Source organism: Tiliqua scincoides, chromosome 2 (genome assembly GCF_035046505.1).
Source record: "Tiliqua scincoides isolate rTilSci1 chromosome 2, rTilSci1.hap2, whole genome shotgun sequence".
In the NCBI taxonomy this organism is placed as follows: domain Eukaryota; kingdom Metazoa; phylum Chordata; class Lepidosauria; order Squamata; family Scincidae; genus Tiliqua; species Tiliqua scincoides.
This window is the reverse complement of record NC_089822.1, coordinates 134,207,737-134,223,791: the sequence shown is the minus strand read 5'-3', so window position 1 is coordinate 134,223,791 and position 16,055 is coordinate 134,207,737. Positions and strand designations below refer to the sequence as shown.

At 44.2% G+C, this 16,055-nt stretch overlaps 1 protein-coding gene across 1 annotated transcript in view; it reads left to right on the top strand.

Annotated features, from left to right (window-relative positions):
- Positions 1-3,301: 3,301 nt before the first annotated feature.
- Positions 3,302-16,055, top strand: part of TIMELESS (timeless circadian regulator) — a 45,841-nt gene continuing 33,087 nt past the window's right edge. The window contains exons 1-8 of the mRNA XM_066615035.1: positions 3,302-3,368; positions 7,880-8,006; positions 8,672-8,825; positions 9,497-9,611; positions 9,989-10,051; positions 10,288-10,389; positions 10,972-11,127; positions 14,099-14,232. Of these exons, the coding sequence (XP_066471132.1) occupies positions 7,910-8,006; positions 8,672-8,825; positions 9,497-9,611; positions 9,989-10,051; positions 10,288-10,389; positions 10,972-11,127; positions 14,099-14,232 (821 nt within the window). The 5' untranslated portion in view covers positions 3,302-3,368; positions 7,880-7,909. The remainder of the gene's footprint in view (positions 3,369-7,879; positions 8,007-8,671; positions 8,826-9,496; positions 9,612-9,988; positions 10,052-10,287; positions 10,390-10,971; positions 11,128-14,098; positions 14,233-16,055) is intronic.

Below are 16,055 nucleotides of genomic sequence, written 5' to 3'. Positions count from 1 at the left end.
GGCCATTCATTTCCTAGTGAACAGAACTGTGTTTAATCAGGAGCCTTAATGGAACTGAGTTCCAGGTACTGGAGGGGAGGGGCAGGAAGACACACATTCACCCTGGCTTATCTTTGACTAAAACTAAGAGTGGCCTTTTTCCTTGCATTACAGTTATCACATCATGGCAGTAATTAATCATGATAAGGTTTTTTTTATAGTACAGAAATTTAGAGGATTCAGAGTAGCTCATGTCCATTACCTTAGTAATTTAGCCCTTTAAAGTAGGTCAATATTTTCACTGTTTAACCGCATGAACAGGTAAGGCTTTGAGACCAGTGCCTTGCCTAAGTTTGAAGATGTTGGGTTCAAGGTGCCAGGTTCAAATTATGGTTTAATCCTAGATCTGTGTCATGTTCCTGAGCCTTGGGCAGCCATTCTCTCCTCTTCCTTTAGTGCATGACTATAGTTTAAAACAAACTAAGATTTGCTGTAACATATAAACCCAGCAAATCACACTTTAAATCAGCCATTTTCAACCACTGTGCCATGGCACATTGGTGTGCTGTAAGTGGTCCACAGGTGTGCCACAGGAATTTGGGGAAAGGTCATTGATTAGTAGGGCCAATGGAGGATGTGAACAATTGTCAAAAAAATTTTGGTATGCAAAAAATTGTCTTGACAATTTTAGTGCTTTGTCGGTGTGCAATGAGATGAAAAAGGTTGACAATTGCTGCTTTAAATCATGAGTGGAACTATCATTCTTATGCAATATCCTGAGATGTGGGAATGTTGTGTGGAGCCAGGATTAACCATGATTCTACATGACATCCATACTCTGCCTCTGTGACGAAATATGTTTTAGGTATGTACAATGTCACTAATAAAATTCAGTTTTTGAGTACCAGTTTGAAGCTCGCGCTCTCTCTCTCTCTCTCTCTCTCTCTCTCTCTCTCTCTCTCTCTCTCTCTCTCTCTCGGCATTTAACCTAAAGTCATACAGTAACAAGGCAAGAACTGTATTGGAGACTCCTGGTTCATGGTTCAGTTACTTTAACATTGGTCACATTACATTGGTACTTCAGTGGCAGAATCTTCCTGGCTTCCTATGAACTAGGACCGAGGCCTTGGAATGCCTGGCTAGTTGGCAGCTACTTTAAATTGTCTTATATTGTGAGTTTTTGTGATGTGTAGTGGTTCACTATATTTATCTGACTATCTTTCTCTTTGCTTTTGTAATCCTTTCTGGGATAGTCTATAGCAGTGTTTCTCAAACTATGGGTTGAGACCCACTAGGTGGGTTGTGTGCCAATTTCAGGTGGGTTCCCATTCATTTCAATATTTTATTTTTAATATATTGGTATGTGACTACATTTGAGGAAATGTTACAGAACTGTACTTTTAGCAGACTACTATATATATGCTTTTAACAATGATAGTCAATGAGATTTCCTTCTGAGTAAATATGGATAGGATTGCAGCCTACGGTTGTTAAAAATTAAACTCAGAATTAAGTTGTAATGATGTACAGTAATTGTTCTAAGAAGAAAATATAAGAATGTCTAAATGGGGAATGATTCATCAGGATCAATTACAACATCTCCTTTTGTCCTCCTGGCTTATTTTGATACCAGCATATATTTGGCAGTCAGATTGCTGTGAGCTGTAGAAGTTTCATCTCCTCCTCTGTCTTCTCTACCCAGCAGAAACCCAACTTTGAAAGTTCATTCCTTTTTGAATTGGATGCTCAGGACATAACCACTGACAGAATTCTGGACTGACCTCCCCATTGCCTGCTTGGTCTTGGCTCTGATATTGAGGACTCTCCAGTTTTTTGTCTTGGAACAACTGAGCTACACCACTCAAGGAGATCTTGGTGTGCATGTTGATGCACTCTGTGACCCCTTTATTTGGTGGTGCTTAACAGTTCATTTCTGCCATGAAAGCAATGGGGTTGTCCGAAAAGGTTCTGTGGTCCTACATGTGATACAGGTTATAAGCTTATATCTTGTGTTTCCCACTGGGTGGCTTGATGGCAATCTGTGGGTGGGATGACTAACTGATTTGATCCTGGAATTAGTAAATATCTCACAGAACAGTGCCAGACACCTTGAAAGAGGCAGTTGTTAGACTGCTCCCCTGAACCCAGGTAAGTGTGCCAACTCTTGGTCAGTTGCAAATCTCCCCTTCTTGATCAAGGTGTACACTCTGTGGTGTTCTCCATGGTGAATTGGGCGTTAGAATATTACAGGATTTTAGTTTCTCCCCCTATGCAATTGAGTATGGTGTCTTCCCCTATAAATTTCTCCCTGTGATCCTTCTGTGGCCTATGGATCCGTGTATTTCCTGCACAGCGTATTTTCTAGAACTAGATCAACAACTACTTTTGAAAGCATATACTTGTAAATGTAATGTATGAATGAGATCAAACATGTATTTGGAAACAAGTACCACAACAGGTATGCTTGTAAGCGAACCAGAGTTGGTGGTAGCTCCCTGTTGAGCTCAGACTCTGAGGGGATTTGGGATTTACTTCCACATACTGGCCTAGTTCAGACAGAGCTGGTTTGATGTAAAAACTTCCACCTCTCTTCTCATCTTCACTCATGTGGGAGATGAGAGGGGGAGGGCGTGAGTCCATAGCTTGCTAATGTAGCAGGAAACCATGGTTTTCTGTTGCATCAGAACCAAGCCAATGTTTAGAGTGGACATTGCTGGGGCTACATGCGCAGTTGACGTGATTCTGTGGTACAATTCTGAATCTACCCTTCCTAGTAGCTATGGTGCAGTTACTTCTGAACCAGTTTGTTGTTTTAGTACAAACTTTAGTATCTGCATAGGGATTTTGATGAGGGCTGGGTGGTCTTTCCTTGCTGTTTTCTGCGGTACTACATTCACTGTGTTCTTTCTGAAGAAAATGAATCTCTAAACTGTTAATAATAAAATACTGTTAATAAATTGAACGACCTGTATTTTGAATGTGTTTGAGCATGGGTTTTGTGATTGCAGGAGGCTTGGGGCTCCTAAATACCTCTTCCTCCCCCTGACTGCTTAGTGACCTGGGTTATAATAGCCTCCTAGAGTTTGGAAAGTAGGTTAGAATCCTGCAGTGCTCTGGGTAAGTGGACCAGTTACATAAACCAGGTTATATGATGTGCCATCTTCCTGGAATATGTGTGAAAAAGCAGAGGGGGTGTTGGAGAGTGGGAGGGGAAACAAGTCTGTTCTCTCCCTCTCTCTTTCTTTCGTGGAAGAGTTTGCCAGCTGTGAGCAGACCTGTCATTCCCAACAGCTTCTCTCACAGCTGCCAAGATTTTTGGAAAGAGTCCAGCTGCATTTTTGTCTGAGGAGTTTGCTGCATGAAGGTTTGCAAGCTAGAAGGATTTGCTGGTAAAGTGAACGATGTAGCAAAAGACTGGCATTCTAGACTGTAGCTCAGGAGCATTTCTTTTTTTCTTTTTTTTGTTCACTGTGCTCTTGCTTTCTGCTTCAGGCTGTGGGAGACCACTTGGTTCTGTATTGTCCTTGCTTAGCATTTTAACTCTATCCTGGGTTTAAGACGGACACTTCTTGCCTGCTGGAGAAATTTAGGTTCAGGGTCTATGTTGATTAGCTGATTTTAGATGTTCTGGCAGTGTCTGATCTTTGTGTGGAAGCTCAGCTTCTGCTTTTATTGGCAGTATGTGTCTGGACACGCCACTGAAGAAGTTTGTTTCCCCGTGGGAGACTCATGTTGGTCATGACGCTGTGAGTTCAGTTTACTTCAGTGTGTTCAACAAATGTACAGTACCCGAGTCCAGAGGTCCACAAATCTTGTTGGGCTTAGAAGTGATCTTTTTTTCTTTCCAAGTGGTTAGTGAGCCTCCACTTTTTGCTTCATGCTTCATAGAGACAAAATATTGTAAGTGCATTTCTTTCTCATCTGCTGCCTGGGAAGGGGTTTTTTTTTTAACAGGTTAGGAGCTGCAAGTGTGGGGTGTTTAGCAGCCCCTCCTCTCTATTTCATGAGACTGTTGCTATTTCCTAGTGCAACCTTTTGCAGAGGCACTCTCTGAATTGCCGGCAGCTTTTAGAAAACTGTCATTCTGTGACGGAGTATACCTGGAAACCTTCCCTGCTGGTTGGCCAGTATTGAATTTCTGGTTGGCACTAATTACCATATTCGTGGATTTCAGTGTCTGAAGCTTGTCAAAAGCATAAGAATAGAATGGGTGTTGGACCGCTCACAAGTTCTAATTTATGAGCTATTAGGGTACTTTGGGGGGTGGGGAGTCATCTAACAGTGGAGAACTTTTCAGATTATTAGGAGAGAGGGCAAATGGACTTGATTATGTATGCTGGGTTGCCAAATTTTTCACATTCCATTGATGTAGTAACTAACAAATGATGTGTATGTATTACGTTGAGAGAGAGAGTGTTCAAGCTGAACTAAAAGCTTTTGTTGAGTTTGATTCCTTGTCCCCCTTCCAACTTGATTGTGGCAGGTATCAGTGTGGGATGTAATGATCAAGGGAATATCAATGGAGGTCTCACACATTCACATGGCTGGTGCACATGTGGGTTCATCAGAAGGCATCAGTTCAGCAGTTGGCATCAGGCAATGATTTGCAGAATGAGCCACCATGGTTGAATTGCCAGAGGCAGACCTGTCATATTTTGACACAATGCTTCTCATTAGTTGTTCTTCATCACAGTTGTGTCCACCCTCCCTCCAAGGGAACTCAAGTAATGAACTGGGCTTATCAACTCACTTATGAACACACTGTTGTAAACTTAGGGGGGTTTGGGGTGCTCAGAGTTCTTGGTTCTCGAACCCTAAAGCCCTCAAGTCCCCCCTATTCAGTAGTACTGCCACCACCCTGTATATGCCAGTGCCTCCCTCTAGGCTTAACTCTATCCCTTGCAGGCACTGAGCTCTTTCTCCAATTAAAGCTTCAGTCCCCAAGTTACTAGACCTCAATGAGCACTGAATGGCTAGGCAGGGTTCTGAACCTTTGTCCCGAACACACAATGAAACAACTTGGTAAAAGAGATTTTAGTTTATTAAGTACATAAGGTTACATAAGGCAGCAAATGCTAGAGGCATAAACATCTAGGAAACACATCAGCAATAAAATAATAAAGCCAACTGGCTATCTCTATTAATCCCTATCTCTCATCTGGGTCAGTTACTCTTATAGATCTTTTAGCTCCAGGCTACCTGTGAGGCCAGATGCCCATGGTAGACAATGGAGCCTGCAGGATGTTGCACCCAAAAGCTCTGTGCAAGAAGGGCCCAGACACACCCCTTGGGGCACTCATTATTATACTTTTTATGCTAATAGTGTTACAAGGCCAAATAGCCACTCAAATAAGCAACTCGAATGACTCAGTACACAAGGATGAAGGTTCACAGGCTTTTATTGAATTGTATACAATTGGTCCACGGGACTCATGTCCAGATCCTGGGCCCTGTCTGAACGGTGGTCTTTAACTTTTATATTACACAATCCTTTGTCTGAAAATCTAGACATCTCATTTGCTGAAGGTTTGACATCATAAATGGGGCTCATTTTTAATAGAACATAGATAAAATACCATTTACATACAAGATGGAAAGTAGGTGGGCAACAAGTGAGCAAAACCACTGATTGGCTCTTATTTACATACAGGTGGGGTTTCATCTTAAAACTTTGCCAAAATTACACAATTTCCGAAAGTTTCCAAAACCAGTAGGGTTCACTGTAACATTATTCTATCCAACACTGACCCCTACTCACATTTATTAATTTAATTAGGGACCTCTTTGAGAAAATATGTTTTCATACTATCCCTATTAGAGAGAACACACAAACATTTAAACATGGGTGTGAAGAACTTAATTTGGCAGAACTTCCAACCCATTTATTGATATATATTCCTTTCAAACCCTTCCTACAAACCTGTGTGAACCAAAGTCTATCCAACTTCCTTTTAACAATTTTACCATATAATTCTATATAACTCGTATTATGACTAGTTACTTTGAGTATATTGGTATTGAGGGCTCTGACCTTTCCTTTTGTGACTGGCTAGCACTTGTTAATGTGTAATAAGGCTTCAGTAGTTTCGTGTGACCTTTCTACTTTCTAACTCAAAAACAAGCTAATTAGTACTCTGCATATGTGAAGGTCACCTTGCCTTAATAGTACTGAGGGGACTTCATACTTATTTAGACTGTCCAATCAGAAACTTTTGAGGACAGAACCTTCTCAGAGTGGGTCTGGTTGCCCTCCTAGTTCTTACCCCTCCCAACTGGAGATCCATAGCTGCATTCTATTCTGCTTGCTCAGGCGCCCCTCAGTCTACTGAGGTGTTAAACATTCCAATGGGTTGTAATTTTTGTTGTCTGTCCTTTCTGGCCAGCAAAGGAGAGACAACAATCTTTGTGTTTGTTTACTCATATTCTTGCAGCTAGGAACTGCTGGCCACTTCTCCTTTACTGATTTAGTGTGGTTCAGCCTTCGCATGCTAAGCTAGGCCTAACATGTACATATTCATGACACGCACGTCTTGCTGCTTGTGGTGCTTGTGAGCAGTGAGTTTTCCCACTGTTGCAAGTTTGGAAACTAGTGAATGGAAGAGTCTTCATAGAAGAAGCTGGCTTGCACTACCATGTTGTGTGAATGTGTGACTTTACTTGGAACTAAGTTCCTGTGTTCAGTGGGATTTGTGCTTTTGTACAGATGTTTAGGATTACAGCCCTACTTGCTGCTTATATTGGAAGCAGGTATTTCTAGGACACAAAATCCATTTAACAACCCTGTTGTACTTGCACATCTGTATAAAATGAAAAGGGGGGGAAAGCAACAACCCAAATTAACAGATAGAAGCAGGACTAGAATCATATTTCAGATGTTGAGGAGCACCTCATTCCTTTGAGAGACCAGCATCTGACTCTGAAATACCATCCACGTCCAGGTCTTTGTAAATATTCACATTCCTGGCACTTGCCTCAGACTTGTAGAAGGCTTAGCAACCAAGTGCCAAGGATTTTGCAGGCTTGGGTGGCAAAGATAAAGCAAATTTCTTTTGCTTAATCAAGCTACTCTCTTTCTTTGTGAAAAACTTGTTAATTTGAGTCCTGTTGTATCCCAGTGGGTGAGCATCAGACCAGTAAAAAGAGATGCACACTCATGACAAAGAGGGGGGAAAATGAGATGATTATCTGACATTGCCCAATGCATCAAATGGATATGCTCATCGAAATATCAATCTGTTTCAATAGTGCAAATATATGAGCACTGACAGGTAAAACCATAGGATGACAAAAGTATACAAAGACTGCACGAACAGTGGATAGATGAATGTACAACATGAGCGGATATTTTGAAATACAAAGCAGTCCTTAATAGCAAACTATCTTTAACAGCAGTAAAAGAAATTTGTAGCAGCTAGTGCTGTTTACAAAACTACGTACATTTCCCAGCAGTTTCACACCTACCCATCAGAAAAGTCTGATGAAGGACCCAATCCTATCCAATTTTCCAACACTGATGCAGCTGCAATGCAGCCCTGAAGTAAGGGAACATTTGTGCCCTTACCTTGAGGAGGCCTCAGTGACTGCCTCCCTACTACAGGATGCATTGTATACCCTGTTGGTATGGCTGCATCAGTGCTAGAAACTTGGATTGAGCCCAAAGTCTCTTAACTAAGGTTGTGGCAACCTCCCGCCTTTCAGAGAGCAACAGTCAGGACCAATTTGCAGAATCCAGCATCTTTAGTTCATCACAGCTGAACTTTGACTCTCAGAACCCCATCCTTGGTATTTCCTGTCAGAATTAGCAGATCTAAAACTTGGGCCTTCTCAAGGATCCCCAAAGCCACCAGGGTTAATGCATCTTGGCACTTGAACAAATTAATTGTACTTCTGTTCCCCATAGGATCCCCTCTTTCACTGAAGACTGAAATTTATGGACTTGTACATGATGAATTGTGAACTCTTGGCAACGTGCAGTGCCCTGGGCTTCTTGGAGGGTGACATATACCACAAAGAACCAGATTGCTTAGGTGAGTGAGCCAGGGTAGAAAGTGTATACTGGGAGTAATTTGTGTCAAAAGCTCTGGCTCTTGGACTGCACCAGCTGAGACATGAAGGAGGGAGTAGGAGGAATTTTAAGGAAGGATACTTGGATCACTTTAAATTATGAAAATTGGGAGACTTCAGCTACTTGTCCTCCCTTGAATCGTCAAGCCATAGTTCTTTTCAGTACAGTACAAAATCTGTTGCAACATTTTTGTTGCAGTCAAATGTGACTAAGAAAAGGAATCTAAGAAAAGACTATGCAAATAGGTTTCTAACGACAAGGGTCACCAAGAACAGGTTTAATATGCACCCTAATGGTATCCCAAGTTAATTCCTTTATTTTCTTCTATGTAAGCAAGTGAATGCCATTCATTATCAGAAAAGAGAGAGCGCTTCATTTGGAGATACAGATGTAAAGAAAAGCCTGTACCTCACTGAAAGTAAACTCTCTGGGAGTGCATTGTGTGTTGTTGTGATACGCACACTGTAGGTGGTCTTGTACTGACAGTACAAAGCAGCTTATTTTATAACCTTAAAACAATGTCCAAAAGCTATTTTTTAAACCTATTTTTAGTTAAACTTTTTTAAATTGTGAGAGGGAATTCCATGTACGTTTTCTTCATAGATCTCTACTTTTTTGTCCCTTTAGAGAGTGTGAAGGATTTGATCCGTTACCTGCGTCATGAAGATGAGACTCGGGATATCCGCCAGCAGCTGGGGGCAGCCCAGATCTTACAGAATGACCTCATCCCCATCCTCATCCAGTATCCCCAAGAAAAGCAACTGTTTGATGCTGTTATCAGGTAACTTGGGGTCAGGGAGAAGCAACGTGGCATTTATTGAATCTTGTTGCTTTAATAAACGCCAAGCATTGTATTTTGTATTTGCATATTGACAATTATGTGTCAATGTTGAGAAGAGCTAGTGCCCATTAACCTGTTTCAGTGTGAAACCTTTATCATGAGGAGGAAGAAAAGCAGAAAATAGTATATGGTGGTACAGTGCTTGAACTGAATTGATGGAGAGGGGCTCTCACTCAGTAGTAGAGGATCCGTATTGCATAAAGAAGGTTCCAGTCCAATCTCTGGCATCTTCAGGTATGGCTGCAAAAGACCCTCACCTCAAACCCTGGAGAGCTGCTTCCAGTCAGTACAGATAGTACTGGGCTAGATGGACCAAATGTCTGATTTGGTATAAGATAACTTCATACGTTAATTATCAGGTGGGTCCCTTTTTGGGAGAAGGGCGGGATAAAAATAAAGTTTTATTATTATTATTATTATTATTATTATCAGGTGTGACAATTGTCGTCTTCTGTGGACTGTGAAAAGAATAATACAAGTAGCACCAATTTTCATAGTATCTTGCAATCATTTGGTTCCTCAAGTTACCCCCATCGTAAATAGTCACTCCAGGTTGCTGCTTGATTTGGACAGATGACAATAACTGACTCAGCCTTTGTGTCTTCTCCTAGGCTAATGGTGAATCTAACTCAGCCAGCTCTCCTGTGCTTTGGCAAACTCCCCCAGGATGCCAGCTTCCGCCATCACTTCCTGCAAATTGTCTCTTATCTTCAGGCTTACAAAGAAGTAAGTAGCTAGTGCTGCCTCCTCCCCTGTTCCAATGCATCCTGGGATTACTGGGCCCAAGGAATACAGAAAATGCTGTGTGGAAGTGGTCTTATGAAAAATGCTGCTAAGGCACACAGCTATCTGGCTGTAATGCTTTGACACATACAGGTGTGTTGGAAGGGCAGGAAGGGCAGGAAGGGCAGCAGCCTTCTGGGACAGAGGGTGATATGAGGCTCGTACTTGGTGAGCATAGGCTTCTGCTGGAGAGTGTGTAAAGGTCAATGTGGGCTGTCTGTCTTGCTTGCTTTGTGGTTCTGCTGGAAGAGGGGTTGGCAGGCTGGTGTGTGCATTGCTCTGTCTTCAGAGGATTCTGATACATTTTTTCCCACTCATAGGCTTTTGCAAATGAGAAGATCTTTGGGGCTTTAAGTGAGAAGCTTTATGATCTGCTGCAACTTGTGAGTACCATGCCAAGCCGCTGCCACAAGCCAAATTCTCCAAAGATGTGGTATTTAAGTGGGGATCAGAAAAGAAGTGGCAAAGGACTTGGACTGGCTGTGGAAGGGGACTTGGAATCACTGGGCAAGGCTGGGTTTGGGGTGGGAATTGGCACAGGCCTGTTCTCCAGCCAGTACTCTCCTGTGCACCTAGAGGGGTCTTAGATGGTATTCTCTTTCTTCCTTCCCACCCCCAGGACTGGGAACAGCGTCAGGAGGAGGACAACCTGTTAATCGAGCGCATCCTGCTTCTGGTGCGCAATGTGCTGCATGTTCCAGCTGACCCTGATGAGGAAAAGGTACCTGTGTGAAGGATGGGGCATTTGGTTGCAATCAGATGGATAATTAGCTAGGACTATGTTATGAAGGGGTGAAGGAGTGAGCATCTGAGTAACTTTTTTTGGTACAATCTGACATTGGATAAGTCCCAAATATTACCACGTCATCGGTGGTTGCTTAAAATATCATGGATGGAGAGCAGCAATTTTCAAACTTCTATCACCAAAACACGCCTTCTCTTATCAATATGTCTGCTAAGGGGCTTTGCCCATCTGCCGAGGAATGTGTGCAGTGGATTCTCGATCACATTCTAGCCCAGTCACTTGATTTGTGTGGGCTATGAAAACTTAAGTGAATGTGCTTACTGTTGTGTAGCTGAACTTGGCGTCTATCATGGCCAGCAGGTTTTCTGCCATTACCAACCTTCTTATTGGAGAACCTCAGTATTTCTTAGAAAGCTGTTTGAACACCCTTGAGAGTATGCAGACCCCTTGGGGGCTATAAATAGTCTTTTCCCTTTGAGATAATTGCCTTTTGGAGTCCTTCAGGTTGAGAATCCCAGTGAAGTCCTAGTGCTCAATCTAATCTGCTTTCTCCCATAGAATGTTGATGATGATGCCAACATCCATGACCGGGTGTTGTGGGCTATGCATATTAGTGGCATGGATGACCTTCTCAAATTCTTGGCCAGCTCCCAGAGTGAGCAACAATGGAGCCTACATGTGTTGGAAGTCATCTCCCTTATGTTTCGGGACCAGGTAAGCCGGGGTGCTCACACTTTTTTGGCTGGAGAGCTACTTTGAAACCCAGCAAGGCCCGGAGATCTACCAGAGTTTTTTTTTAAATCCCATTATAGTCAGTGGGGCTTACTCCTGTGTAAATGTGGACAGAATTGCAACCTCAGAGCCCAACCCTATGGTGTCTACTCAGAAGTAAGTCCCATGCTAGTCAATGGGGACTACTCTCCTGTAAGTGTGGATAGGAGCTTTAGAGCAGGGGTGCTCAAACTTTCAACTTTAGGGATCCTGAACCTTTAAAATTGTGTAGGAGAGAATTTCAGCAGGTGCAGCTTGTCATCTGTGGGATGACAAGTTGCACCTGCTGAAATTCTCTCTTCTATACACTTGTTAAAGGTCCAGCATCCCTAAAGTTGAAAGTTTGAGCACCCCTGCTTTAGAGCCCAATCTTTTGCATGTCCCCTCAGAAGCAAGCTCCATGCTAGTCAATGGGGCTTACTCCCGGGTAAGTGTGGAGAGGATTGCAGCTTGTGTGCCCAAGCCTAAGCCTGTCTCCTCAGAAGTAAGTCCCATGCTAGTCAATGGGGCTTACTCCTGGGTAAGTGAGGAGAGGACCGCAGCCTTGGGCACCTGCATCTCTCAATTGCTGCTGAACTTCCCCAGCCGGAGGCTGCCACCACCCTGCATCAGCGGCACTTCTGAGTGGCCCCAAGCAACTCCTCCAGACAGTCCTGGGCTGCTCCTGAGCCCTTCTGGAGACGCTCCTCAGGTTCTCCAAGGCACAACTGAAGTTCTGCTCCGAGCCTTCCCTGCAAAGTCAAGCCCAACCCTTGTTTAGCTCCACTACAGTTACCTGGGTGTAAGAACCATTGACTATAATGGGACTTACTTCTGAGTAGACAGGCATAGGATTGATCCTATGCACATTTACCTGGGAGTAAGCACCATTGCCTATAATGGAATTTAATTCAGGGTAGAACAAGCATAGGACTGTGTTGTAGGGCTGCAATCCTATCCATACTTTCCTGGGAGCAAGTCCCATTGATTATAATGAGATGTACTTCTGAGTAGACATGCATGGGATTGGGCTCCAAAGTCCATTTTATCAGATGCATAAAGTGTCTGCATTTAGCAAACAGATGCACAGGGGTATACAAAGAAAAAGTTATAGGGGGAAAAAAGCGATTAACAGTACAGTTTTCTGCATGTTTACTCAGAAGTAAATCTGTGTTCAAAGGATTCATCTCCAGGGAAGTGTGAAGTGATGGTACAAAACAACCTCGCAGTTCCATTGGGACTGAATTGAATGTGGCTCAGTTTTAGTTCCACGAAGCCAGAGCCCCATCCTATGCATGTCTACTCAGAAGTAAGCCCCATTAGAGCCAGTGGGGCTTCCTCCCAGGAAAGTGTGGACAAGCTTGCAGCCTCAGAGCCCCATCCTAGGCATGTCTACTCAGAAGAAAGCCCCATTAGAGCCAACAGGGCTTACTCCCGTGTAAGTGGCTAGCACTGCAGCCCCAGCCAGGCTTCTTCCCACACGTACCTCGTGTCATCGGTGAAGAAGCGCGCCTGAAGCTGAGCCATCGCAAGAGCCTGAGCTGGTGATGCGAAGGGCAGAAATCCGCAGCCTGCCTGCTGCCCCCGAAGCAACCTCGCTGCTCCCACATGGCCCGGTTGGGAGAGGTCTAGCTAGAGCTCTGCAATCGATTAGTGAGGGCTGTCCTGCAAAGTCAAGCCCAACCATTTAGCAGCTAAAGGCAAAATGAGTCAATTGCAGAGCCCTTAGTCTATAGACTAGACTAAGGGCTCCGCGATCAACTCATTTTGCCTCGCGATCTACCGATAGATCGGGATCGACGTGTTGAGCACCCCTGAGGTAAGCCATCAAGCTTTTTTGGGTTGAGAACTTTGGTTGGTGGATTTCTGCAGCTGGTTGCACCAGGACTCGTTGGATTGCTAACTGGAGTTGAAGAGGAGGGATTGGATGCAATATATGTGGGGAAAGTGACCCTCCAAGAACTTTGAGGCATTCAAAGCTCTACAGCTGTAGAAGGAGGAAGGTTGAGTATTGGTATAAGATAACAAGAGTTCTATCTTGGGTTAATATCTGACAGCTGTAGGGGAGCAGCTGCAGATGTTTTTGGTGGGATAGAAAATGATGGCCCCTAACATTATTTTTTAAAAGGAGGGCTTGGTGGAGAAAAAGTTGTAAGATTTTCTAAGAGAAGTAATGAAGTTCGACCCCACTCCTTATCTCCTCTTCAGCAGTATCATCACTCTTGCTCATCCTTGGACTGGGCTTTTCCAAAAATGAACAGGAAGACCAAGCATGCTCTGCTCCTCCTGTTCATTTTCCAAAAAGCCCCATGAAAGGATGAGCAATGAGATGGTGCTGAAGAGGAGCTAAGAAGTGTGATTGCCTCTCCCTGACCTCTCAGTTGCAGACAAGTGGGCATAAAGAGCAAGCAAGCGGTAATGGTGGTACCCCCATTTCCTCTAGCACTCAAGAAGAAAATTGTACCAACTGGAGGTGTTCATTGGCTGGTGGAGGGGGGCTGCCTTCAGCTCACTGCCCCTCTCTGAAGCAATGCTTGATGCAACACACTTGGATCATGTAATCTGAGGACTAGCTGTGATTGGGACCAACATGTTCAGTGGGAGTATACCTTTGGTTGCTACTGCTTTGAGGAAAAACTGCATGAGATGCCTGTCTCCAGAATGCTAAATGTATGAGGCACAGGTATTTGGCTAGCCACTGTTGGAGAGAGTTGTAGGTTTGTTGGTCTAAGTTAGCATGACTACTGTAAGATTTACTTTTGCTCAGTTCTTGGAGCAAGACTTCAAACTGGTGAGTGATGAGGCAAAAAGAGAGACTGCCATGTCCCTCTAATGCAGCCGGTGCTGGAGTACCATCTGCTAGAACATGTAGTTCCAGGGGGCTGAATGGGCTTTGCTTGGATTGTGGGAAAGCACTGAAGATTTGTTCCCACAGAATCCAGAGCAACTGGCGGCAACAGGTCAGGTTCGCTCAGCCAAGGAACGGGACACCGATGTGATGGAATTGGAAACCCTGAGGCAGAGGGAAATGGCTGAGAAGAAGAGTCGTGTGCTTCAGCGGAGCAGCAGGTGAGGTAGAATAACAGGACTGTGTTGAGGCCCTGCCATCTTCTTCTTGCTGAGGTTCCCAGACTACCTGCAGAGAATGAGACACAACCTTCACCTACGCAAGTAGGAAATCTGCTGTAGAGTCTAGAACTAGCAGATATTCTCAGCATTGTTTTTTTAATCCCCTGGGGGCTGGGGATAAGAATAGGCCCTCAGTTTGGCTGTACTTGTCGTAAGAGGCGACTAAACAGCCACCGGGTAGATGGGACTCGTCAGCCTGGGAAGGCAGCTCATCTGAGAGAAGGAAAACTCTGATCCCAAACCTCCACTGCCTTGTGGCTACATCCAGTTAAGGAAAAGGCTTCAGGAGTCAACCTCGAGGCAAAATCAGGAGCCGGAGTCCCTGAGGCAGTTCATGGCTGAACACAATCACGTTCTGGCAACTCCTGCGACGCCGCTGGAACCAACCGTATTGGCTTCTGCCTTTCCATTGGACCATTTCAGTGACGTGGAGAGGGGGGATTTGCTGCATGGGTAACAGCCTATCCTCCATACCTACTTTACCCAGGCTTCGCGTACTGGAGAGGACACTGTTCCAGAGCCACCATTCAGAGCGCGATACCATAGTCTTCCGAGACTAAAGGATGCCAACAACATGTTTTTTTAGCTCTTGTGTTTGTCAGGATAAACATGCGGTCATGTGGACGCTGTCTGCCTAAAGTCTATCAATAAAGGAGGGCTGAAGGAGACATTCCCATAATGGGAGGCCTCCTTGTCATCTCTCCTTCCCTCTGACTCCACGTGAAGCTCAGTTTACATTTTGCAGATTAATAGCCCAATCCTGTCCAGCTTTCCAGCACCAATGCAGCTGTGCCAACGGAGCATGCATTGCATTCTGTTGTGGCTGGGTTAGTCAGAGGCCTCCTCAAGGTAAGGGAACTTTTGTTCCTTTACTTAGGGTTGTATTGCAGTTGCATTAGCACTTGAAAGTTGGTTTGGATTGTGCTGTGAGTATATTTATAGCACTGAACAAGCATCTGAACAAGTATTAGCCAGGAACCTTCTTCACTATGCATTGGTGCCCTTTGTTTTGAACTATTCAAGATGCAGAGTGGAGGAAAAAGGGGGCATATTGTTGTCTTGGGCTTCACCCCCAACCCTGTGCCCCTAGCGCCACAACAAATCAATTTTGTTTTTCTAGATCATTCCAGTTAACCCCTGAATACAAGGCAGACACCTGGGGTTTGATCTCCATGTCACCACCCTTGTTGTACTAAGAACGTAAGAACAGCCCCACTGGATCAGGCCAAAGGCCCATCTAGTCCAGCTTCCTGTATCTCACAGCGGCCCACCAAATGCCCCAGGGAGCACACCAGATAACAAGAGACCTCATTCTGGTGCCCTCCCTTGCATCTGGCATTCTGACATAGCCCATTTCTAAAATCAGGAGGTTGCACATGCACATCAGGGCTTGTAACCCATAATGGATTTTTCCTCCAGCAACTTGTCCAATCCCCTTTTAAAGGCGTCCAGGCCAGATGCCGTCACCACATCCTGTGGCAAGGAGTTCCACAGACCAACCACACGCTGAGTAAAGAAATATTTTCTTTTGTCCTAACTCTCCCAACACTCAATTTTAGTGGATGTCCCCTGGTTCTGGTGTTATGTGAAAGTGTAAAGAGCATCTCACTATCCACTTTATCCTTCCCATGCATAATTTTGTATGTCTCAATCATGTCCCCCCTCAGGCGTCTCTTTTCTAGGCTGAAGAGGCCCAAACGCCGTAGCCTTTCCTCATAAGGAAGGTGCCCCAGCCCAGTAATCATCTTAGTCTCTCTTTTGCA